The 25838-nt window shown below is 48.5% G+C and overlaps 2 protein-coding genes across 3 annotated transcripts; both read left to right on the top strand.

Annotated features, from left to right (window-relative positions):
• Positions 1-1242: 1242 nt before the first annotated feature.
• LOC135813945 (polyunsaturated fatty acid 5-lipoxygenase-like) lies at positions 1243-24275 on the top strand. Of its 2 annotated transcripts, XR_010553141.1 has the most exons (10): positions 1243-1935; positions 2474-3138; positions 4319-4499; positions 5098-5306; positions 5776-5937; positions 6526-6632; positions 7138-7216; positions 7553-7807; positions 8785-9175; positions 23780-24275. XR_010553141.1 is itself a non-coding variant. In XM_065326990.1 (9 exons), the coding sequence occupies exons 1-9, from the start codon at positions 1809-1811 to the stop codon at positions 9055-9057; spliced, it is 2058 nt and encodes a 685-aa protein (XP_065183062.1). In that variant the 5' UTR covers positions 1243-1808; the 3' UTR covers positions 9058-9917. The 2 variants fall into 2 exon arrangements, 1 of the variants encoding a protein (XP_065183062.1); XM_065326990.1 differs by lacking the exon at positions 23780-24275 and having other exon boundaries at positions 8785-9917.
• LOC135813944 (polyunsaturated fatty acid 5-lipoxygenase-like) lies at positions 14852-23406 on the top strand. The gene is made up of 9 exons (XM_065326989.1): positions 14852-15768; positions 16323-16987; positions 17131-17311; positions 18551-18759; positions 19261-19422; positions 20573-20679; positions 21225-21303; positions 21621-21875; positions 23118-23406. Exons 1-9 carry the CDS (start codon positions 15642-15644, stop codon positions 23388-23390), a joined length of 2058 nt encoding a protein of 685 aa, XP_065183061.1. The 5' UTR covers positions 14852-15641; the 3' UTR covers positions 23391-23406.
• Positions 24276-25838: the final 1563 nt, after the last annotated feature.

Genomic DNA, 25838 nt, shown 5'->3' with positions numbered 1-25838 from the left:
TGTGCTTGCGTGAGGGGCAGCAGTTTGACCAAATGACCGCGGTCATGAAGCGATATGTTAGCCTCCCATCGTAGCAGGCTCTAGCTGGTTCATACTCAGTTTCCCCTACAATATTAATAGTCATGTACTGAAGGTCTTGAGAAGTGGGAGGAACAAAATTAATACTGTATGTGCGATTTACATGACATGTACGATAATAGTGGCAGCGACTTCAGCAAACACTGCATCGGGTAGCGGAAGTAGCATTCCCCTCTCTTTGTTTGTTTCTGCGTTGGCTTTGGTATCGGACTTTTGTCTTCCTGGCGTGCAGAAAAAGGTGTTGTCCGGTCCCAGTATAGCACACTTTTAAAAGTCCTTACTCATTCACAAGCCAAAAATTCGCTGCGTGGACTCGGAGTCGTAGTCGTACTTCACGCCTGACGGGAAAAGGAAGTGTAGTGTTGAAGTATGCGGCACGGGACCACGTGGACCATGGTAGATCTAGTGTGTAGGGTCTACCCAACTGTTTTTTAGTATTCCCTGATTAGTGATGGTGCCGGGCAGGGTCCCTGACGCATCGGTCTACTCCCTGCCCGCGGCCCGACATACCGAGGGACGGACCTAGCTAACTGGCTACATGCAGCCTGCCAGGTAATGGTTTGCCACAACTCACAAGTCCATACTCGACCAGCCTTATTTATACCAGGCATACACACTACACAACTAATACTAGTAATAGTGCAGACTCCGTAGTCAGTAGATATAATTATGTACTCGTACCACCGCAGTTCCTGACTTCCCAGAACTTATTTTCTCTTGGTAGATCTACCGCAGGTGTATCATGATCTACCGATGTCTGTGTACGTGTAGTGTGCCAGGTGCGGCCCAGCGCGCAGTGTATTTGCAGTAGCATTACGCAAAGCTTTGCGTGTTGGGTTTTATGGTTTTGGCCCACATGCAGGACAAGGCATGGAGCTGGTTGCTTTCGTCAGTGACCAGGTGACTCAACCTTTCCCAAACGTTCTCAATCCGCCATGTGAGGACACGCCGTGACGGGTTGGTACATGTAATGGTAGTGAGTGCAGCCGGGCCGCAGGTTATTACGCAAGAGAAGGATTCATCTCATTCTGCACTCACATCGACTGAGCACAAGCGGACGCGAAATGTTCCAACTATTTACTTGTATAATATAATTATGAGCTACTAGCTGAAATAATTAGTGCAAGTTTTGGACGTCGGGGCAACTACGATCAAAGTAATAGTTGGATGGCTGAGATGTCCGGGATCGCTGTGTATCTCACACTGCGGTTCACACACAGGACCGGTACGAGGTAACGACCATGACATTGTGATGGCGCTTTCTCGCGTGGTGAGATCGAAGCCGTCGCCTACGAATAACATCCGACATCCTGCATCGCGGCAACTGATGCAGCCCCAAGGTAACCGTCTGGTTCAACGTGTGCCTTCGCGATACCTTCGTCGATGTACCAGCGTCGACCAAGCCAGCCATGGCAAAACACCGTACACCGCCCGGTGCTCTGCTTGGCGATCAGTATCTTCTTCGTGTATCAACATGCACCGGATTTCGGGTCCTATAAAGGAGAGTGTTTGTGAGAAGAACTGTCAGAAAGCAAACCGCCACCTTCGAAAGCAGATCAAGTTGACAACTGAGAGTGGAAAGACGAAGAGCACAGCAAGCAGTCGAGTTCAACGATCCGTTCAGACGCGATCTTGTCCTTGAACAGCCTAGCCACCTACTGTACTCAACGACTTATCGAGTTTATTTGCCGTTTGTCTGCACCTCAACCTTGGCCTTCGACGTTCAGGAAATGGGAGCATCTCGCCAAGCCCAAGGCGCTATGAGCCGCACAGGTCTGAGTGCATCTGTGCGTGAGAGCAACATGCTGTTGCGACTGCTGGCTGGAGCGTTGCTGCTAGCAACGGTCTCTGCTAGAGGTAAGGACAACGATTGCCCTCGTCCCATGATATTGTGATGATACCCTGGCCCCCTCATCATACTAGCACAATCATGTACCCTGGCCACACGACACCCTGGCCCCATCATACCCTGGCGCCATAATACCCTGCCGCCATAATACCCTGGCCCCATCATACCCTGGCCCCATCATACCCTGGCCCCATCATACCCTGGCCCCATAATACCCTGGCCCCATAATACCCTGGCCCCATAATACCCTGGCCCCATAATACCCTGGCGCCATAATACCCTGGCCCCATAATACCCTGGCCCCATAATACCCTGGCCCCATAATACCCTGGCCCCATAATACCCTGGCGCCGTATTACCCAAAGCTTCCAAAATGAAGCCCACTAACGTATCTCACATCAGATTAGCATTCGTACATACAAGCAAATTTGCCCAAAACCTGCAGCTTAGTAGAATCATGTTTAGTCAGAGTTTTCCAACTTCCGAGCTCAACATGAGGCATGCCATTGTGTCCATCATGAATGCTGTTTGCATTGTGTACTGCAGGTTTAAATCACATGACCGCCAGCACGGAGTGCAGGGGAGGCCAGTTCGGTACCATGCCGGGGTTAAGCCAGGCCATGTTTGGACTGGCGTTCCAATACGATGCGAACCACACGAACGGCAAGATGCCACTCATTGACCGCACGCAACTTTTGAACTCGACGGTAGGCCCGATGCTGGAGTACCACCTGTGGCCGAACTGGACCGAAGCGTTTACAATCACGATGAACGCTACAAGGAAGGTTGCGTTGGACTGGAAACAGAACTCGTCTCATGAAAAGGACAACTTCAACACCATTGCACAATACGGCCAGCTATACAGGTACTTTATGGATCATTACGGTGATGATGCACCGCAGCCGACACGAGGCGTTGTACTGAAGAGAGGAATCGGCTATGACCCTAATCTAACCCAGGACTACAGGTGGGTGAACGACAACATTTTCGGCCAGGAGCGTCTAATGGGCAACAACCCTGTCCAGCTGCAAAGAGTTGTGGATGGTGCTGAGCAGAGCGGGCGTGTAGCTGGACAGCCAAGTGTTGGTATTACCTGGAAACATCTCGCGTCAATGTTGAATACCACCTATCTTGATGTGGTTGATGGAAAGTCTAAGTTTGATCAAGCCCTCCAGGAAGCTACTGGGGACATGAGTGACTCCATTTCCAAGGTAAGTCAGGGGCGTAGGCAGGGGGGGGGGGTGCTTTGGGTGCCAAAGCACCCCCCTCGAAAATTTCGATCTTGTTCCACAGCTGGTTCGAGAGAGAGAGACCATAGTATAGTATACGCTGACCGCTGATCACATGCGTGCCACTCTGCACATCGCACACTGTAGCAATCCCTGTTCAGACCAGGAAGTAGTAGGTACTACTCCCTGGTTCAGACCTGCAAGTACAATGTATCTGAAACCAATCCACATGCAGTTGATTATTAATTTTTGTCTCATGATTAGCCATTTTGCAATGAAATTTCTAGTCAAGGGAACTCCGCTTCGACGTGCCTGCTGTTGTGCAGTGTCACATCAGGCCTCAGCAGGCTCAGCGCATGATTTGCATCGCACTCCACATGTTTTGTTAGAAGCAAGGAATCATACAAAACACACGCCATTGGTAGAAGCAAGGTAGTGGCAACGCGGTCTATGGACGGAAAGCACACGTCAGACAGCAGTTTACTCTCGCTATGTTTTGTATAATGTAGTTCTGGCTGTTAATTATTGGTCTTGATGGAGGTTGTGGAAAGGCACAGTTTCTTTCAAGTGTTTCAAGTGTGGGTACAGCAGCAGAAGAGTGAAAGTAATGTTGAAGTGCAGTTTGAGTTTTTGTGGGGAATAGTGTAGGTTTGATCAAGGATGCCTTACTGCACTATCAAACAGGACGAAGAGGAAACATGGCCCGAGAAATCCCACTTTAAAAGTTCGATGGAGAGTGTGATAATTCTGGAGAAAGCAGCATCCAGGACTTTGTCCATCATTAGTTGGAAGCGGGAAGTAGTAAAATATCATAATAATTACTACTCCCTGGTTGGAGATTTGCCATTCACTGATTGATTTTCAGCGTCAAATTAGGGGCGAATTTTGCTCCCCCCCCCCCCCCCATTTCACGGATGGAATAATGTGCATGAAACTTAAAAGGACCAACATAAGTGCATGTACTTTTGTGTGGGGAAAGTCGTGGCACCCCCCTTGATCACTATCCTGGCTACGCCCCTGTAAGTCGAGTGTCTTGGCTCTGTCATCTGGTCATGCACATCTTACTGTTTCTGTGCACAGTATTGACTCTGTCATCCACATCTTGCTGCCTCTGTACACAGTATTGACTCTGTCATGCACATCTTCCTTTCCCTGTGCACAGGCTATAGCCCGTCATCAGCTGTATGTTCTGCATTACCCGTTGCTGGCGGAGATCGTCGGCGACGTCAATGCTCCCGGTGCCTATGCCAACCGTTTCATGATGGCGCCTATCGCACTTTTCCTATCCACCCATGACGACTCCTATCCGTTGAAGCCTGTCGCTATCCAGTTAGGACACACTGGTGAGAAACTCACGATCTGCACCACATGCATGTGTAATCTGCATCTCCATGATCCACACTTGATGAGGTCTTGAACTAGCATAATGACTGAAGATTGAACCGTGGGGGGTGCTTTTTCATCCTACTCACAAACATCATTCATTGTTTGTATTCATGACCAATGGCAGGCGCGTGCTCGGCGATGGGCATGGGGGGCACGTGCACCCCCCAAAATTTTTCAATCTGATCCAAGGCAATTGTAATGTATGCAAATATGCTCTAAAATTCAAGAAAGGTTGCAAACAAATTGCAGAAAATTGCCGGGGGGCTCCCCTCGGCTCCCGTGCACCCCCCTAGTTGGGGGGGCCGAGCACGCCCCTGAATGGTATTCATGCATAGACCTGTGTGACCCTTCTGCCCCCCCCCTCCCATTCAAACAGTTTATCATGCATGGACCTGTGTGATCCTGCTGCCCCCCCCCCCCCTGCATTTAAACAGTCTATCATGCATTGCATGGCTGCCACCCTACACTGCTGATAAATCCTGCACAATACAATCATGTCTGGCTGTACGAATGACTTCCCGGTTGCGTCTGTGACTCTGCGTGCCTCCTCTCCAGCCTCGTCCTGGGTGTGCACCCCGCAAGGCAGCTCATTCTTCTGGTGGACGGTTGCCAAGTTGTACGTGAACAACGCCGACGGTCTTGTTTCGCAGATCGTCCACCATCTGGTTAATGCTCATCTGATCTCTGAGTCGTTTGCTGTTTCCATGCACCGCAAGCTCCCCGAACAGCATCCAGTGTACCAAATTCTCAAGTTCCATTTCGAGGTACAGTAACCCCACCTGTCCTGTGATATCAGTCATTTCAGGACACACACCTTGTTTATTCATACATTTGAATCTGTGTAGAAAGACGGGGCCACCTGTCTTATGAGACCGGTCCATTTCAGGACCCCTATCATGCTACTACATACATTTGAACCTGTGTAGAAAGACCACCTGTCTTATGAGACCGGTCATGTCACGACCCAGACCCTGTTTGTACAGTCTAAAACGGATGAGTCTTACCCAAAACTCAGAGCCATGCGAGGGTGTGAAAAGGTCAACGTTTAGAGGACACTGGAAGCGGATGATCATCCGATCACGCTTGTCCACATAAGAGTCCTGAGGTACTGCATCAATACCAATGCATGGCTGTATTTGCACAGCTAAGTGATAGATGGGATTGACGAGGGCACAGGAATCCTCTTATTAACCAACCTGATCGAGCCGGTCGTCGTCTTCTCTCATTTTCCAGGGCCTTATCCCGATCAACACAATGGGATTTCAACTTCTGACACCCGCCAACGGCAGCGTGTCGGAAATTGCTGGCTTCGGTCACAAGGGTCTGTTGGATCTGATTGAAGTCGGTTACGAGCATTGGACGTATGAGAAGATGGACTTTGAGCAAGACTTGGTGGTGAGTATAAACCTAGCTATTACAGGACAGAGGCAGTGCGCCTTTTAACCAGTGCTAGAGTGCTCAATGCATGAGGTGGGCAGAGTGCCGTACACACAAGAGCTATACAAAGGAACGTAAGGGGCTTGTGTGTTGTGACTCAGAGTTTCATGGTTTTTAAACAGCCAATCATCGGACGCCATTGAAGGAGATATAAAGCAGCGTACCTCAGTCATGTGTAGCTAACGTTGTTGTTAAGCCTATGATATGGATTATGTACTAGTACATGTATGTGGAGTTACAGATACTGGCAATGCATGGGCGAGTACTCGCGGCATGGAGGTGGTGCACTGTGTGGTATAACTGTAAATAATATTTTTCTGAAAAACAGCTGGCCAGTGTTGCTGCATGTCATGGCACCAGCACGGCAAATAACCATGGAAACATACGGCAGCTGTGCATGCAACTGCTTTCCCTTCTTTTCTGGCTTGTCCAGTCAAGTATTCTCTTGCAGCGTGCATTGGGAGTCGAGACGTTGCCATCTTGTTTTATATGTAGTTATTTATTGTAGTATGTCACTTTTACCTCACCTCTATCCCGGTCGTGTAGGTACGAGGTGTTGACAATCAGGAGTTTCTCCAGAACTACTCGTTCCGTGATGATGGGCAGCTGGTCCACGATGTCATCAAGCAATGCGTCTCGGAATATGTTGATCAGTAAGACTCCTGCACTTCTGTACGCCTGTTACTGTCCGAGCACATGCCGGTGTCTCAATCATACTATTGTACAGGCGATGGGAGGGTGAAACAAATCCGCGAAATAATTCACATGCTTCTCTTTATTCATGTTTCCTGTGTGCAGCTTGCTGCCACGCATTTTGGTAATTCTGAATCCACCACGAAGTCCCCCTCCCCCCGCCCACTTGAACACACACACACACACACACACACACACACACACACACACACACACACACACACACACACACACATACACATGAGGCAATGCTGAGATCAAAAACTCGCATAAACCGCCTGGCAAACGTGTTGCTTGATCAGGGCACCTCATAGCTTAGCCTGGCATAGGTATTGACGGTGTTGAAGCATTTGTAATACTGGTAGGCGTGTCCTTTGTTTCTGAGTGCCTGTTTGAAGTAATGGCCAACCATCTTATCATTCTGCTCACATATACTGTCCTTCTTGTCTTTGCTTGCACACACAGCTACTACTGCTCGGAGGAGGATGTGAAGCGTGACAGTGCTCTGCAGGAATACGTCCAGGATTTGTACACCCAGCATCCGGTACACACTGCACATCATAATAATTATATTATATGATACAGTAATGTAATCTTTATGAGTCTTATGGCCACTGATACGGGTCTTCTTGCATACGTCGTCGGCAGACTCTGCATGACCCGAGGACAATTCAACTCCTGTGACCATTGTGTGTTGACTGTGACCATTGCTCTCTGTATCACTGTGCCTGCGTGTGGACACTCTTTTAAAACTACTGATGATCTTGTGGTAATATTATGAAGTTAATGCTTGCGTGACTTTGAGGTACCACAGTGACACTATTATTCTGCATGGGCAATGATGCATGGGTCATCCTGGTGTATTGGTGTGAATGTGCAGAACAAGAGCATGGTTCAAAGCCTCAACAGCGTGGATGACTTGAAAACTATGCTGCGCCGCATCATCTACATCAACTCGGTTCATCACGCTGCTGTCAACTATGCCGTGCGTGAGTTTGGCTCTTCTGTCCTCACTATACCATTCTCCACATTCAAACGCCCTGAGGAGCTAGGAAACCTGTCGGCCATTGTCACCGACACCAGCAAACTGGATGCACTCGTTCCGTACTTCTTGGGCGATTACGAGCACGCAAGTGTAAGTTGCACTTTGACTGCGTACTGTGAGGGAGTGTGTGAGGGCGTTCAGCTCCCAGGTATTGTATTGTATGTATTTGTATTTGTATTTATTTAGAGTGGCAACCAAAACAGGCAAACGGCCTAATGACAATGTCACCACTGTAGAGAAGCGAGGGGAGGGGAGATGACAAAACAGAAGTACAAGAGATGAGAAGAACTACAAAAATCCACGGAAACGTATCATCCTCTTTTTACGGTCTAAATTCACACACACACACACACACACACACACACACACACACACACAAACACACACACACACATACACTACCACCACCACCACCACCACCGGCCATCACCACCAACACCATCACCAATACCACTCGTACAGGGGTGTACTCGGCAGGGGTGCGTTTGAACTTTGAATTGGTTCCTGGGTATCCGGGCTCTGTGTGCCTGCTATCTACTCACCCGCTAGTGACATCCTGTTTTGCATCAGACTATCATTATCATAGTTACTTGGTCACTACCATGCATGCTGTAAACCTAGCTGTCAGCCTACACACCTCTACACCAGTATTCTTCAACAGTACTCCATGGGTTTGGCAATCTACAGTACTACAGTTGAACATCGATTATCCGACCACCTCTGGGCAGACAACTGTCAGGCGGTGTTCAGATAAGGCAAATGTTCCGGATAAGAAATATGTACATGTACATGTACGACCTTTTTACTTTTCAAAATTTTCGTATTTTTGAATGGCTCACTACATGCACAGTGCGTACTCTACGGCACGTGCGCCCAAAAAAACCGTTACGGATAATCGAATGGTCCGATAGTCGATGTGCGGATAATCGATGTTCAACTGTAGTATACTCACATGCATGCACGCGTATCTCTGACACTGAATATCCGTAACCTATCAGCCGTGGCCACATATGCTATTTCCCCATGTTTTGCCTTGTGTTTCTTGTCCATTGCATGGCCATGTGCAGCTCCAAGCAGAGACGGCAACACAGCTGGCATCTCTGCGCTTCAGTGACCTCTTTGCCTATGGTCCGAACATGACTTACGCCAGTCAACCAGTCAAGGACATGATATCACGCTGCCGCACTCTGTTAGTTGGCGATGGCACACCCAAATCCCGGGCCACCGAGATGAGTGTGGAGGGAGTCATTGAGAGGAGAAACGCCATTCGCAAGTCTAAGAACATCATGGAGTACGCTTACATGAAGCCGTCAACGCTACCTAACAGCATTGCCATCTAAGTCGCCAGACCCTGCCGAACACAGACATGCTGATGGGAAGAATCAGCCGGTCGACTGGAGAAAGATGCTGCCTGTTATAGTTTTCACTTCCAGGCACCACTGTACTAAAAAGAAATAGGTGTTATATGATCATAGAGATTTACGTTCACTGAGCACACAAACATCGCAACATTGCATTTTCTGTGGTTTGCATGGCCAGCTTTGCAAGAAAACCCAAGAGTGACGGAATATCTTGCTACTAACTTTTCATGCAATGTGCAGCCCAGGCTGGCGCTGCTGATGCTAAGTATGGAGATAGCCTTCGAGCTCAATGATGTCCATCCCCTCTCTCTCTGCGTAGGGTTTTTTTGCCCGAGTTTGGTCACGCTGGCTGCAGACCGTGACCAGCGATACATACATATTCTGCTTTCACCGGCACGGTCCCCAGGAAATTACTCCCCATCATAGTAACCAATTTTGCGGCTGTGCTCCGGCATGCCATTCAACACTGAAAACCCGCATTTGCAACCCAATTTCCCAATAGTAACTAACGTTTACATTATTAATTTAGAAATAATTTTTACTACCTTCCACGCTCAGCACCCCACTACGCACTCAAGTCAGCCTGGCCCCGAAAATACCGGCATTTTCACGCCTCCCCATCTCTCCGTCCCAATTTCACTGCTCCCTGCCACCTATAACCAGGAGGTAGAACGTACAATTGACGAACAGCCTCTTATACTGGCAAAGCAAATGTGCTTACATACATGTGTGACACAATATCTCAGTACAAAAGAATTGATCAAAACGCCAACTTAATGCCAAGAATCTGAAGAAAGACTGTGTTACCATAACGGGAACTGAAGCCCAACACAAATCTAAAGTAGCACGTACAATACCCTGCCCACAATGTAAGCCTCATAATAGATGACTTGCACCATATCCTAATACCAAGAGCATGCGGGGTTGCATACTCTACATGTAGTCTTGCTAATACAGTCAATTTCGTTTATAACGACATTCGGCGGGGCATCAAAAAAGTGTCCTTATTCGCGAAGTGTCGTTATACCCGAAGTCCCATTATATGTATTACAGTTGGATGGAACTTTGCTCTGGGCAAGGACATTCTGTCGTTATTCGCGAATTGTCGTTATATCCGCAGTCGTTATTAGCGAAGTTAACTGCACCTGTACAGTCATGTAATACAATCATGTACCTGTTGTCTACAGCATGGCCAGCTAATACGTATATAATATTACCTGAAGCCGAGTGAATATGGGCGAATATTATTCACTAGTATACAAACCGAGGTTTGTATAACTAGTGAATATTCGCCCATATTCACGAGGCTGAAGGTAATATTAGACTTATACCTCTCCATATTTACCCTCTCGTCCCTAAAACCCAACAAACGAGTCCTGTTGGTCATACATGTACATGTACAAAGTACATGTACGCAGAACTAACGTAAGTCGTTGTTGCTTCACTGAACCTTCAGACCGACTGGCATGTTCTTGCCTGAATCCGAGGGCGGCGTGTCCAGAATCTTTTTCAATCGATCGTGTACACGTACTGGTGCATGTGGCATGGGAGGTGACGACCTTGGAGAACACGCTCGAGCCAATCACCATGGAGAACACGCTCGTGCAGCTTTGTGGCGGGAGCCAATCATTAGAGAGGTGTCGTTTCACGCGAAGATTTGACAAATCAGAGAGAGGTTTCGTTTCACGCGAAGATTTGACCAATCAGAGAGAGGTTTCGTTTCACGCGAAGATTTGACCAATCCGCGATCATCGCGCCAATTCGGGAGTCGGTTTATAACAGCGAGCCAAGCGGTTCTACCCTCACTTCTTTTCTTTTTAGGCAGCGCTTCGAAACTGTTGTGTGCCCTAGGAAAATTCTACGCTAACGTCCTTGAACAGGGCTGTTCTGAGTACAAACGAAATTCCTGGCTTGCCGCTTGATCCGCAATCATCGGGCCATTGACATGTTGAGCGTCCAAAACCTTGTTTGCTCGCTGGAACGCTCCGTCTGTGAAGATGCTCACTGTCAGCACCTGATCACATGCGGATCCAGCGGCAATGGCAAGCAAGGAATTATTTCGTTTGTACTCAGGAAAGTCCTGTCTACGGAAGTTAGCGTAGAAAATTTCTAGGGCACTCGACAGCTCCAGTGCGCTGACTGAAGAGAAATCGAGCGCAGCACCGAGTACTGCTCTCTTTACAGTACATGTACGTATCGAAAAGTGGTGAATATTCAGCAATATTCACCACTTATGTAGATTGTATGTGGGTGAATATGGAATGAGGTATAAATGTATGATATCTTTACCACTGTTGGTCTTCAGCACGCGTAGACCTACCAGTGCACAAATATACGCTTGGTAAACCGCGTTTGGGCAGGTGCTTCACCCGATCACCCAAACAACATTACCTCTCGCGGAGATACAGTATGATGCCTTTGTCACCAGAGTTTACATAATTTATGTGACATCGACAAACCAGCTGTCGCATAGGATTCGCAGAATTCAACGTGTCGGTGATGAAGCAAACAAGAGATATCTCTCTGCCAAGGGGATACGGTTGTTGTTTGGTTGAGAGAGAGATGTGGCTGAGGAGAGAGCAGATCGCAGAGACGAAAAGATTACGTCTGTACAATGATATTGTCCTCCCGAGTCTCCTATTCAACTGTGAGGCATGGGGATTGACGGCAGGAAACCTCTCCAAGGTTGCCGTATTCCACAGAAAGCAACTTCGATGTATCCTGGGTATCAAGCTGCAAGACAAAGTCAGCAATGAACATCTGTACGAACGTTGTGAAACCTGCCCAATATCCACCCTGATTAGACAGCGAAGGAGGAGAATGACAGGACACATCCTGAGAATGTCCCCCGACGCTCCCGCCCGCAAAGCCATGAACATCTACTTGACCCAAGACTCCCGAGGCCGGCCAGGGCGCCCAAGAAAGACGTTGGCAACCAGCGTTGTGGAGGACATGAGAGAGGCCGGAATGACTTTCACCACAGTGCGGGATCTCGGCCTGGCGACTAAGCGGGCAAGGGACAAACCGGCATGGGGAGCGATGGTCTACAACTAATTATACTGAACTAGAACAACGGAAAGATTCATCAAGAGACAGCGGCGGATCGAACATTAGTGTTGCACAATATTAATGTTCCATTATGCGCAACTGTGTTATTATGACATCGACAAAGGTTCGGGACCAACCGTGACCCGTACTGCTGCTGGTGTCCAGCTTCGCTTGATGGGCGCGGATGTGGTGTTCAGTGGCGCGCCACTCGCGGTTATGCAACTGGGAAAACACTACTGTCGCTGTTGTCTATATCCGTCCTCTGCCCTCCGCCGCAAGATGCTTTTTCATGCATGTAAGAATAATAATTATTATCATAATTACTGTCGTTAGGGTTCAGTCAGAGAGGTGGCAAGAGGAGGACAATGTGCACTAAGGTACTCTTGGTGATATTCATATCTACCGGCTATGCGTGCTCAGAACACCAGGTGGATCTATGTAGACACCACTGCTCAGAACATGCTCAGAGCGTCAGGTAGATCTACTAGCATGCATAATCATTGTACTAATCATCATCATCATAATTATTGTCTGTACAGTAGTGCATCATCAGTGCAGTAACCAGTAGGAGTTATACATATAATATCAGCAGGTGGTATTGATGGTGTGGCACATCTCTTCTGCCGACCTGTGTATTTCAGATTTTGATATGCATTATCATCAATGATCTTTCCCAAGGAAACCCACTTGCTATAGGAATCCAGTTGTCTCCAAAGGAGCCTTCGAATTAGCGTATTGCACTAAACCAAAATCAAAAGCCTCCAAGGCCGCGATCCATGAATGAATAGCTTCAGCAAACGTCTGTGCTGAACTTGCAAGGTAACTGGCTGTGTTTGTACTTGCGTGAGGGGCAGCAGTTTGACCAAATGACCGCAGTCATGAAGCGATATGTTAGCCTCCCATCGTAGCAGGCTCTAGCTGGTTCATACTCAGTTTCCCCTACAATATTAAAGGGGAAGTTAAGGCAAAAATTAAAATTTCACCAGTTGTAGTCTTCGGGGTGCTGAGTCGAATGGTCGTGGTCCGAGGAAGCTGAGGCGCTCCCTTCCTACTTGAATCCCAATCGAACTCGCGCACTTCCACCGAAACTGGGTGACTGCGCCCTACTAGATGGGGATTTGTATGCAAAATGTCACTAAAAGCGCCATTTCGTTCTTATAAAAGCACGGATGACCGCGATTGGCCCATATGTTGTAGTCTTTTGGACGCTGAGTCGACTGGTTTTGGTCCGAAAAGGCTGCGATGCAGCGTTCCTCCTTTATTCCCAATCGAACATGGTTGAACAAGCGGTCACGTGCTCCTGGGTGCCCAAATCACCTGGTCACCACGCCAGCAGGCGACAACTTTCACACCAAGGTTCAACTCGAGTGACTGGACTGCACCCAAAAAAGGTCAAACAGGCTAGTAAGTTGTACCCTGCAGGCACGGTGACCATGGTGACCAGGTGACTGGCGTACGCAGGAGCACGTGACCACTTGTTCAACCATGTTCGATTGGGAATAAAGGAGGAACGCTGCATCGCAGCCTTTTCGGACCAAAGCCAATCGCCTCAGCGTCCAAAAGACTACAACATATGGGCCAATCGCGGTCATCCATGCTTTTATAAGAACGAAATGGCGCTTTTAGTGACATTTTGCATACAAATCCCCATCTAGTAGGGCGCAGTCACCCAGTTTCGGTGGAAGTGCGCGAGTTCGATTGGGATTCAAGTAGGAAGGGAGCGTCTCAGCTTCCTCGGACCACGACCATTCGACTCAGCACCCCGAAGACTACAACTAGTGAAATTTTAATTTTTGCCTTAACTTCCCCTTTAATAGTCATGTACTGAAGCCAAGGTCTTGAGAAGTGGGAGGAACAAATACTGTATGTGCGATTTACATGACATGTACGATAATAGTGGTAGCGACTTCAGCAAACACCGCATCGGGCAGCGGAAGTAGCATTACCCTCTCTTTGTTTGTTTCTGCGTTGGCTTTGGTATCGGACTTTTGTCTTCCTGGCGTGCAGAAAAAGGTGTTGTCCGGTCCCAGTATAGCACACTTTTAAAAGTCCTTACTCATTCACAAGCCAAAAATTCGCTGCGTGGACTCGGAGTCGTAGTCGTACTTCACGCCTGACGGGAAAAGGAAGTGTAGTGTTGAAGTATGCGGCACGGGACCACGTGGACCATGGTAGATCTAGTGTGTAGGGTCTACCCAACTGTTTTTTAGTATTCCCTGATGAGTGATGGTGCCGGGCAGGGTCCCTGACGCATCGGTCTACTCCCTGCCCGCGGCCCGACATACCGAGGGACGGACCTAGCTAACTGGCTACATGCAGCCTGCCAGGTAATGCCTAATGCCAATGGTTTGCCACAACTCACAAGTCCATACTCGACCAGCCTTATTTATACCAGGCATACACACTACACAACTAATACTAGTAATAGTGTAGACTCCGTAGTCAGTAGATATAATTATGTACTCGTACCACCGCAGTTCCTGACTTCCCAGAACTTACTTATTTTCTCTTGGTAGATCTACCGCAGGTGTATCATGATCTACCGATGTCTGTGTACGTGTAGTGTGCCAGGTGCGGCCCAGCGCGCGGTGTATTTGCAGTAGCATTACGCAAAGCTTTGCGTGTTGGGTTTTATGGTTTTGGCCCACATGCAGGACAAGGCATGGAGCTGGTTGCTTTCGTCAGTGACCAGGTGACTCAACCTTTCCCAAACGTTCTCAATCCGCCATGTGAGGACACGCCGTGACGGGTTGGTACATGTAATGGTAGTGAGTGCAGCCGGGCCGCAGGTTATTACGCAAGAGAAGGATTCATCTCATTCTGCACTGACATCGACTGAGCACAAGCGGACGCGAAATGTTCCAACTATTTACTTGTATATATGAGCTACTAGCTGAAATAATTAGTGCAGGTTTTGGACGTCGGGGCAACTACGATCAAAGTAATAGTTGGATGGCTGAGATGTCCGGGATCGCTGTGTATCTCACACTGCGGTTCACACACAGGACCGGTACGAGGTAACGACCATGACATTGTGATGGCGCTTTCTCGCGTGGTGAGATCGAAGCCGTCGCCTACGAATAACATCCGACATCCTGCATCGCGGCAACTGATGCAGCCCCAAGGTAACCGTCTGGTTCAACGTGTGCCTTCGCGATACCTTCGTCGATGTACCAGCGTCGACCAAGCCAGCCATGGCAAAACACCGTACACCGCCCGGTGCTCTGCTTGGCGATCAGTATCTTCTTCGTGTATCAACATGCACCGGATTTCGGGTCCTATAAAGGAGAGTGTTTGTGAGAAGAACTGTCAGAAAGCAAACCGCCACCTTCGAAAGCAGATCAAGTTGACAGCTGAGAGTGGAAAGACGAAGAGCACAGCAAGCAGTCGAGTTCAACGATCCGTTCAGACGCGATCTTGTCCTTGAACAGCCTAGCCACCTACTGTACTCAACGACTTATCGAGTTTATTTGCCGTTTGTCTGCACCTCAACCTTGGCCTTCGACGTTCAGGAAATGGGAGCATCTCGCCAAGCCCAAGGCGCTATGAGCCGCACAGGTCTGAGTGCATCTGTGCGTGAGAGCAACATGCTGTTGCGACTGCTGGCTGGAGCGTTGCTGCTAGCAACGGTCTCTGCTAGAGGTAAGGACAACGATTGCCCTCGTCCCATGATATTGTGATGATACCCTGGCCCCCTCATCATACTAGCACAATCATGTACCCTGGCCACACGACACCCTGGCCCCATCATACCCTGGCGCCATAATACCCTGCCGCCATAATACCCTGGCCCCATCATACCCTGGCCCCATAATACCCTGGCCCCATCATACCCTGGCCCCATAATACCCTGGCCCCATAATACCCTGGCTCCATAATACCCTGGCCCCATAATACCCTGGCCCCATAATACCCTGGTGCCATAATACCCTGGCCCCATAATACCCTGGCCCCATAATACCCTGGCCCCATAATACCCTGGCCCCATAATACCCTGGCGCCGTATTACCCAAAGCTTCCAAAATGAAGCCCACTAACGTATCTCACATCAGATTAGCATTCGTACATACAAGCAAATTTGCCCGAAACCTGCAGCTTAGTAGAATCATGTTTAGTCAGAGTTTTCCAACTTCCGAGCTCAACATGAGGCATGCCATTGTGTCCATCATGAATGCTGTTTGCATTGTGTACTGCAGGTTTAAATCACATGACCGCCAGCACGGAGTGCAGGGGAGGCCAGTTCGGTACCATGCCGGGGTTAAGCCAGGTCATGTTTGGACTGGCGTTCCAATACGATGCGAACCACACGAACGGCAAGATGCCGCTCATTGACCGCACGCGACTTTTGAACTCGACGGTAGGCCCGATGCTGGAGTACTACCTGTGGCCGAACTGGACCGAAGCGTTTACAATCACGATGAACGCTACAAGAAAGGTTGCGTTGGACTGGAAAAAGAACTCGTCTCATGAAAAGGACAACTTCAACACCATTGCACAATACGGCCAGCTGTACAGGTACTTTATGGATCATTACGGTGATGATGCACCGCAGCCGACACGAGGCGTTGTACTGAAGAGAGGAATCGGCTATGACCCTAATCTAACCCAGGACTACAGGTGGGTGAACGACAACATTTTCGGCCAGGAGCGTCTAATGGGCAACAACCCTGTCCAGCTGCAAAGAGTTGTGGATGGTGCTGAGGAGAGTGGGCGTGTAGCTGGACAGCCAAGTGTTGGTATTACCTGGAAACATCTTGCGTCAATGTTGAATACCACCTATCTTGATGTGGTTGATGGAAAGTCTAAGTTTGATCAAGCCATCCAGGAAGCTACTGGGGACATGAGTGACTCCATTTCCAAGGTTAGTCGAGTGTCTTGGCTCTGTCATCTGGTCATGCACATCTTCATGTCCCTGTGCACAGTATTGACTCTGTCATGCACATCTTGCTGTCTCTGTGCACAGCATTGACTCTGTCATGCACATCTTCCTTTCTCTGTGCACAGGCTATAGCCCGTCATCAGCTGTATGTTCTGCATTACCCGTTGCTGGCGGAGATCGTCGGCGACGTCAATGCTCCTGGTGCCTATGCCAACCGATTCATGATGGCGCCTATCGCACTTTTCCTATCCACCCATGACGACTCCTATCCGTTGAAGCCCGTCGCTATCCAGTTAGGACACACTGGTGAGAAACTCACGATCTGCACCACATGCATGTGTAATCTGCATCTCCGTGATCCAGAGTGGATGAGGTCTTGAACTAGCATAATGACTGAAGATTGAACCGTGGGGGGTGCTCATTCATCCTACTCACAAACATCATTCATTGTTTGTATTCATGACCAATGGTATTTATTAGGGGTGAAAGGGGTGATCCGGGTAACCCGGGTACCCGTCTGTTTAGCTGCTGATCCGTTAGCAAACGAGTACCCGTTAGTCGTGTAGGATTGTAGGGTACAGTATTGTTGAATACGAAAAGGACGACTGACGACATATTACCCAGACATTACAACGGGAACAGGTAGGTTGGGGGAACGACATTTATTATAGACGACGAGACAAGAGACCAAGACGAACGAAACGACTACATTGAAGAGTGAGAAAAGAGAGGAAGAGATCAAGTCTGAACGGCAAGATAAAGGGCCTGGGTAGCTATGGCAATTCTGGGCGCGCAAGTAGCTACCCAGGCCAACGGAACAAAAGGAGACAAAAGGTGAGTACGCGAGTGCATGCAGGCCAGCTAGAAAAGGTACGGAAGGAGGTACCTAACAGTATTATAAGCTTGCTTGTACAGTTGTACAGTTCAGTGCACAGTTTTGAGTGTGTTTGTCCTCGTTCAATCCTGCTACATATCACGGTATCCATTGTAGCTACGACTATTTTGACTGTTTGCATGTAGCACAGTGATTGTGCACGCTGTGCTTGTCGCGGTGTAGTGTACTTGCATGACTTCGCATATCCTCCTGGCGTGAAATCCGGAAGGCTACTGTAGCTAAATTGTTGCCCGAAAATCTCTCTCCTATCAGAATGCCTGTAAAAGACATGTTGCGCTTACGATCACAAGCAAATGCAACGCTTTTGGAAAAAGTATGGCGGATAAAGGGTACCCGATAACCCGCCCGTTAAGCCAGATACCCGTTTGTTACCTTAAAGGGTAACCGTTTCACCCCTAGTATTTATGCATAGACCTGCATGACCCTTCTTCCTTCCCCCCCCCCCCCCATTCAAACAGTTTATCATGCATGGACCTGTGTGATCCTGCTGCCCCCCCCCCCCTCCCCCCCCCCCCGCTCATTTAAACAGTCTATCATGCATTGCATGGCTGCCACCCTAAACCGCTGATAAATCCTGCACAATACAATCATGTCTTGCTGTACAAATCACTTCCCGGTTGCGTCTGTGACTCTGCATGCCTCCTCTCCAGCCTCGTCCTGGGTGTGCACCCCGCAAGGCAGCTCATTCTTCTGGTGGACGGTTGCCAAGTTGTACGTGAACAACGCTGACGGTCTTGTTTCGCAGATCGTCCACCATCTGGTTAATGCTCATCTGATCTCTGAGTCGTTTGCTGTTTCCATGCACCGCAAGCTTCCCGAACAGCATCCAGTGTACCAAATTCTCAAGTTCCATTTCGAGGTACAGTAAAACCTATGTTAAAAGACCACCTGTCCTGTGATATCAGTCATTTCAGGAGCCCTACCATGCTACTACATACATTTGAACCTCTGTAGAAAGACGGGGCCACATGTCTTATGAGACCGGTCCATTTAGGACCCCTACCATGCTACTACATACATTTGAACCTGTGTAGAAAGACCACCTGTCTTATGAGACCGGTCATGTCACGGCCCAGACCCTGTTTGTACAGTCTAAAACGAATGAGTCTTACGCAAGCCGTAAAAGATTTCTAAAAACTCAGAGCCATGCGAGGGTGTGAAAAGGTCTGCGTTTAGAGGACACTGGAAGCGGATGATCATCCGATCACGCTTGGCCACATAAGAGTCCAGAGGTACTGCATCAATACCAATGCATGGCTGTGTATGCACAGCTAAGTGACAGATGGGATTGACGAGGGCACAGGAATCCTCTCATTAGCCTACCTGATCGAGCCGGTCGTCGTCTTCTCTCGTTTTCCAGGGCCTTATCCCGATCAACACAATGGGATTTCAACTCCTGACGCCCGCCAACGGCAGCGTGTCGCAAATTGCTGGCTTCGGTCACAAGGGTCTGTTGGATCTGATTGAAGTCGGTTACGAGCATTGGACGTATGAGAAGATGGACTTTGAGCAAGACTTGGTGGTGAGTATAAACCTAGCTATTACAGGACAGAGGCAGTGCGCCTTTTAACCAGTGCTAGAGTGCTCAATGCATGAGGTGGGCAGAGTGCCGTACACAAGAGCTATACAAAGGAACGTAAGGGGCTTATTTGTAGTGACTCAGAGTTTCATGGTTTTTAAACAGCCAATCATCGGACGCCATTGAAGGAGATATAAAGCAGCGTACCTCAGTCGTGTGTAGCTAACGTTGTTGTTAAGCCTATGATATGGATTATGTACTAGTACATGTATGTGGAGTTACAGATACTTGCAATGCATGGGTGAGTACTGCATGGATGGGGAGTTACAGATACTTGCAATGCATGGGCGAGTACTCGCGGCATGGAGGTGGTGCACTGTGTGGTATAACTGTAAATAATATTTTTTCTGAAAAACAGCTGGCCAGTGTTGCTGCATGTCATGGCACCAGCACGGCGAATAACCTCCTCTCAGACGCTATACATTTTGGCTTCCTCTTCCCCTCTCTCAGAACGCTTTCCCCACTCGGCATGCAAATTCATTCACCGTATTAAGCTTCAACTTGCTCCTCCTCATGCACTTGCGCATTTAAGCTGGTTCAATAATAGCTCGCGTACTAGATGTTCTCTCCATTTCCCACTTGCCAGGTCATCGATCCTTTTAAAATCCCCTCTGTTCAAGTCCTATTCTCATTGGTCTCGGCTTCCGCAGGAGGTAAAGTCTCGTGACACCTTCGCTGCATTTTGTTCCATTCTGCCCGCGCCTAAGTTGAATTGAATTGAATTCGTTGTTTTCCATTGCTAGCCTAATCTTCATACTGCTCTCTCCAGGTTCCTATAGTACTCTTGTTTTCTTTTCTTTTCTCTTTTTCTTCTCCTTCTTTTTCTCAGTTGTTCCCACCATGGCTGGTTAAAATCGCCCGCATCACATGCTTATTGGCACTATGTCATCGTGATTGTGAAATAATAATAATAATAATAACCATGGTAACATACGGCAGCTGTGCATGCAACTGCTTTCCCTCCTTCTGGCTTGTCCAGTCAAGTATTCTCTTGCAGTGTGCATTGGGAGTCGAGACGTTGCCATCTTCTTTTACATGTAGTTATTTATTGTAGTATGTCACTTCTACCTTACCCTCTATCCCGGTCGTGTAGGTACGAGGTGTTGACAATCAGGAGTTTCTCCAGAACTACTCGTTCCGTGATGATGGGCAGCTGGTACACGATGTCATCAAGCAATGCGTCTCGGATTATGTTGATCAGTAAGACTCCTGCACTTATGTATGCCTGATACTGTACGAGCACATGCCGGTGTCTCAATCATACTATTGTACAGGCGATGGGAGGGTGAAACAAATCCGCAAAATATTTCACATGCTTCTCTGTATCCATGTTTCCCCAGTGTGTGCAGCATGCTGCCACACATTTTGGTAATTCTGAATCTACTACGAAGTCCCCCCCCCCCCACTTGAACACACACACACGCACACACACACACACACACACACACACACACACACACACACACACACACACACACACACACACACACACACATACACACACACACACACACACACATACACATGAGACAATAGATCAAAAACTCGCATGAACCGCTTGGCAAACGTGTTGCTAGATCAGGGCACCTCGCAGATTAGCCTGGCATAGGTATTGACGGTGTTCAAGCATTTGTAATGGTGGTAGGCGTTTGCTTTGTTTCTGAGTGCCCGCTTGAAGTAATGGCCAACCATCTTATCATTCTGCTCACATATACTGTCCTTCTTGTCTTTGCTTGCACACACAGCTACTACTGCTCGGAGGAGGATGTGAAGCGTGACAGTGCTCTGCAGGAATACGTCCAGGATTTGTACACCCAGCATCCGGTACACACTGCACATCATAATAATTATATTATATGATAATGTAATCTTTATGAGTCTTATGGCCACTGATACGGGTCTTCTTGCATGACGTCGTCGGCAGACTCTGCATGACCCGAGGACAATTCAACTCCTGTGACCAGTGTGTGTTGACTGTGACCATTGCTCTCTGTATCACTGTGCCTGCATGTGGACACTCTTTTAAAAATAGTGATGAGCTTGTGGTAGTATTATGAAGTTAATGCTTGCGTGACTTTGAGGTACCACACTATTATTATTATGATGGATGGTCATCCTGGTGTATTGGTGTGAATGTGCAGAACAAGAGCATGGTTCAAAGCCTCAACACTGTGGATGACTTAAAAACTATGCTGCGCCGCATCATCTACATCAACTCGGTTCATCACGCTGCCGTCAACTATGCCGTGCGTGAGTTTGGCTCTTCCGTCGTCACTATACCATTCTCCACGTTCAAACGCCCTGAGGAGCTAGGAAACCTGTCGGCCATTGTCACCGACACCAGCAAACTGGATGCGCTCGTTCCGTATTTCTTGGGCGATTATGAGCACGCAAGTGTAAGTTGCACTTTGACTGCGTACTGTGAGGGAGTGTGTGAGGGCGTTCAGCTCCCAGGTTTTGTATTTTATGTATTTGTATTTGTATTTTGTCACTTTTTTGTGTAGAGTGTGGCAACCAGAACAGGAAAACTGCCTAATGACAATTTCACCACCCACTGTAGAGAAGCGAGTAAACCGGGGAGATGACAAAACAGAAGTGCAAGAGATTAGAAGAACTACAAAAATCCATGGAAACGTAACATGCTCTTTTTATGGTCCAAAATGCCGTGACACACACACACACACCTTGAACCTTGAACCTTGAACCTTGAACGTGCCCATTGCCGATGGCAATGATAGCGAAGGGACTATCTGCTAGCTTTGCAGTATGGAGCGTGTCGCTTGAGGTCCCCGGGACGACGGCAGACCTTTCCACATGCGCAGCGGAAGCCAGAGTCAGGATCAGGAGGAGCACGGGCGGGAGGACGACGATGAGCAATCTGCCTCCTGGCAGAGCGATCCTGGGCAGCATCAAACCAGCAGTCAGAAGGCACAGGGGGGCTGATGGAGCGGAGATCATCCACGATGACGTCACGCCACCGCTTGCTTGGGCCAGATGAACGACGACCGTATGCCGAAGCGAGTTTTGTTTGGGGAGCTCCGTGCAACACGCCCTCGCCATGGTCCACACACACACACACACACACACACACACACACACACACACACACACACACACACACACACACACACACACACACACACACACACTGTCACACACACACACACCATCACCACCACCACCACCACCACCACCACCACCACCACCACCACCACCACCACCACCACCACCACCACCACCACCACCACCACCACCACCACCACCATCACCAATGCCACTCGTACAGGGGTGTACTCGGCAGGGGTGCGTTTGAACTTTGAATTGGTTCCTGGGTATCCGGGCTCTGTGCGCCTGCTATCTACTCGCCCGCTAGTGACATCCTGTTTTGCATCAGACTATCATTATCATAGTTACTTGGTCACTATCATGCATGCTGTAAACCTAGCTGTCAGGCTACACACCTCCACACCAGTATTTTTCAACAGTAATCCATGGGTTTGCCAATCTACATTCCTATACTCACATGCATGCACGCGTATCTCTGACACTGAATATCCGTAACCTATCAGCCGTGGCCACATATGCAATCACCCATGTTTTGCCTGTGTGTTTCTTGTCCATTGCGTGGCCATGTGCAGCTCCAAGCTGAGACGGCAACACAGCTGGCATCTCTGCGCTTCAGTGACCTCTTTGCCTATGGTCCGAACATGACTCACGCCAGTCAACCAGTCAAGGACATGATATCACGCTGCCGCACTCTATTAGTTGGCAACGGCACACCCAAATCCCGGGCCACCGAGATGAGTGTGGAGGGAGTCATTGAGAGGAGAAACGCTATCCGCAAGTCTAAGAACATCATGGAGTACGCTTACATGAAGCCGTCAACGCTACCTAACAGCATTGCCATCTAAGTCGCCAGACACTGCCGGGCGCAGACATGCTGATGGGAACTTGGAATCAGCCGGTCAACTGAAGAAAGGTGTTGCATGTTTTACTTTTCCGCACTTCCAAGGCACCACTGCACCACTGTACTAAAAAAAAATACAGTCCATTTCAAAACTATAGACGCGTACCTAGGCAAAAACCGTTATGCCAGCATCTATACCACATAAAATCTGTGATCACTTTGTGCATAATTTTTTCCAAATTGGGCGGCTGTTATCCAATCCTTTAGAAACTATATGAGAGTAATTGTGGAGCAATCCTGAGCAATATTCCGAAAACTATTCTCAAAAAATTCCAGCCAAATTTGAAATATTTCAAAAACCCTATGCGTCTATAGTTTTGAAATGCACTGTAGGTGTTATTATGATCATAGAGATTTACGTTCACCGAGCACAGAAACGTCGCTACATTGCATTTTCTGTGGTATGCATGGCCGGCCTGCGGCAAGAAAGCCCAAGAGTGACGGAACATCTTGTTACTAATGTATCATGCAATGTGCAGCCCAGGCTGGCGCTGCTGATGCCAAGTATGGAGATAGCCTTCACGCTCAATGATGTCCATCCCCTCTCTCTCTCTCTCTCTCTGCGTAGGTTTCTTTTGTCCGAGTTTGGTCACGCTGGCTGCAGACCGTGACCAGCGATACATATTCTGCTTCCACACGGTCCCCAGTGTATTACTCCCCATCATAGTAGCCAATTTTGCGGCTGTGCTCCGGCATGCCAGTGCACACTGAACACCCGCATTTGCAACCCAATCCCGTTTTCCAGCCGTCATCTTGTAATTATACATAAATTGTGCATGATTCTGTACCAGCACAGAGCATAAACTATATTGTGGCTTTCAAACAACCATCATTCTCTTGGGTGCTCCTCGGTATGAGTATCAAGCCGGCGTGCTGCGTGTGCCAAGTGTGTGCAAGTAGCCAAGCCCAGGTGTTTAGTTTGCACAGTCAGTAAAGTTCACTGGGAGCAGGGAGTCACGCCCAAAAAGGACTCCCGACTGGGACTGGGAGCCAGTGTACAGTGCATCTTCGCCTTCTGCCCAAATTCCATGCTGCACCGGACTCCGGAAACCGAGAGTGGATGAGTGGCGTCACAAGTTCCGAGTTGAGAATAGATTTTGTTCAGGCACAGGAATCCCTTATCTGGGATAAGCTGATCTAGACCTCATGTAGATCTACTGACTCTGTGAATAATTTTTGTGTAACTACTGGTGTGCAAGGACCTGCAGGGTGAAATTGCATCATTGTAGTAACTAAAACCGAGTAGGTATAGGCTGTGCATGATGTAGACTCGAGGAAGAGGAAGGAGGCAAGTAGTATTGCTATTTGTGACAACCGCACAAGCAGAGTAGAATTGTAGCGGCTAGTTTTACCCTCTTGTTGAAGTTGTCACTCTGACTACATGTACACTGTTCATGTCTATGCGTCGACTGGAAAGCAAGGACTCAGGAAGGAATGCCAGTAATGCTGGGTTTTAGTAAATAATTCCACCGCTTATGCGTCTGCGTCGTCGTTTTCTGCAGGACAGATGAAGTCCACATCCAGGGCGCAAGATCTTCACAGTAGCACAATGCTGTTTACAAAATACTACAATATCCATCCTCCTCTTGTTCTTCCTCTCTAATCCTCTTTCTCATCCTCTTCTTTTTTGGACTTCCTGCTCGTCCTCTTCCCTCCTCTTCCACTTCTTCATCCCGGCATTCTTTTCATGATGGGTATCTCTTCTCTATTGTTGCTGTCAATCTGATACATGTATCTTCATGCCCGCCCTTGTAGTAGACAGATGTCCTGACCTCCTAGATCCTGGCAGTGCCACTGCTGTCACAGGCGCATACGTCGTACTCTTGCTGTTGCTGCTGCTGCTGTTGCTGCTGTTGCTGCTGCTGTTTTTGTTGTTGTTGACAACTTGTTGTTGTGGTGGTGGTGGTGGTGGTGGTTGTTGTTGTGGTTGCAGTGTTGAGGCAGCGCAAACCGTCCGCGGCGCCTTCTTTGACTTTGGTGCGTGTGAGCGACTTGTTGTGTTTCTCCTGAGCGACTTAGCACACTACACTGAATGGGAATTGGGGAAGGGGAGGAAGGAACTAAAAGAAGAAGGATACTGTATGCCCCAGGCCCAGGTCTAGGCCCGGGAGTCAGATTCACCTTTCACAAGGCGAATCCCTGCCAACAGTTCAAGTTAGTTCAACTACAGTAATGCTTTACGGCTGGCGAGTGCTCCTTGACTTGATGCCCGGACATTGATGGTGTCCTTCGAAGCTTCCCTCACTGCCTCAGCCTCGACTAAGCTCAACTGATATTGGTTATGCCTCTACTGCTGCCAGTAGAGTCTACCGGTATTGGTTGACGAACGTCGAATGCACTCTAGTCTAGGCTCTGCACAGTGTCATGGGAATGGAAAGTGACGCTTGTCACC

Source organism: Sycon ciliatum, chromosome 4, assembly GCF_964019385.1.
Source record: "Sycon ciliatum chromosome 4, ocSycCili1.1, whole genome shotgun sequence".
Lineage (NCBI taxonomy): Eukaryota > Metazoa > Porifera > Calcarea > Leucosolenida > Sycettidae > Sycon > Sycon ciliatum.
The sequence above is the reverse complement of the archived record's forward strand: the minus strand, read 5'-3'. Positions and strand labels throughout refer to the sequence as shown.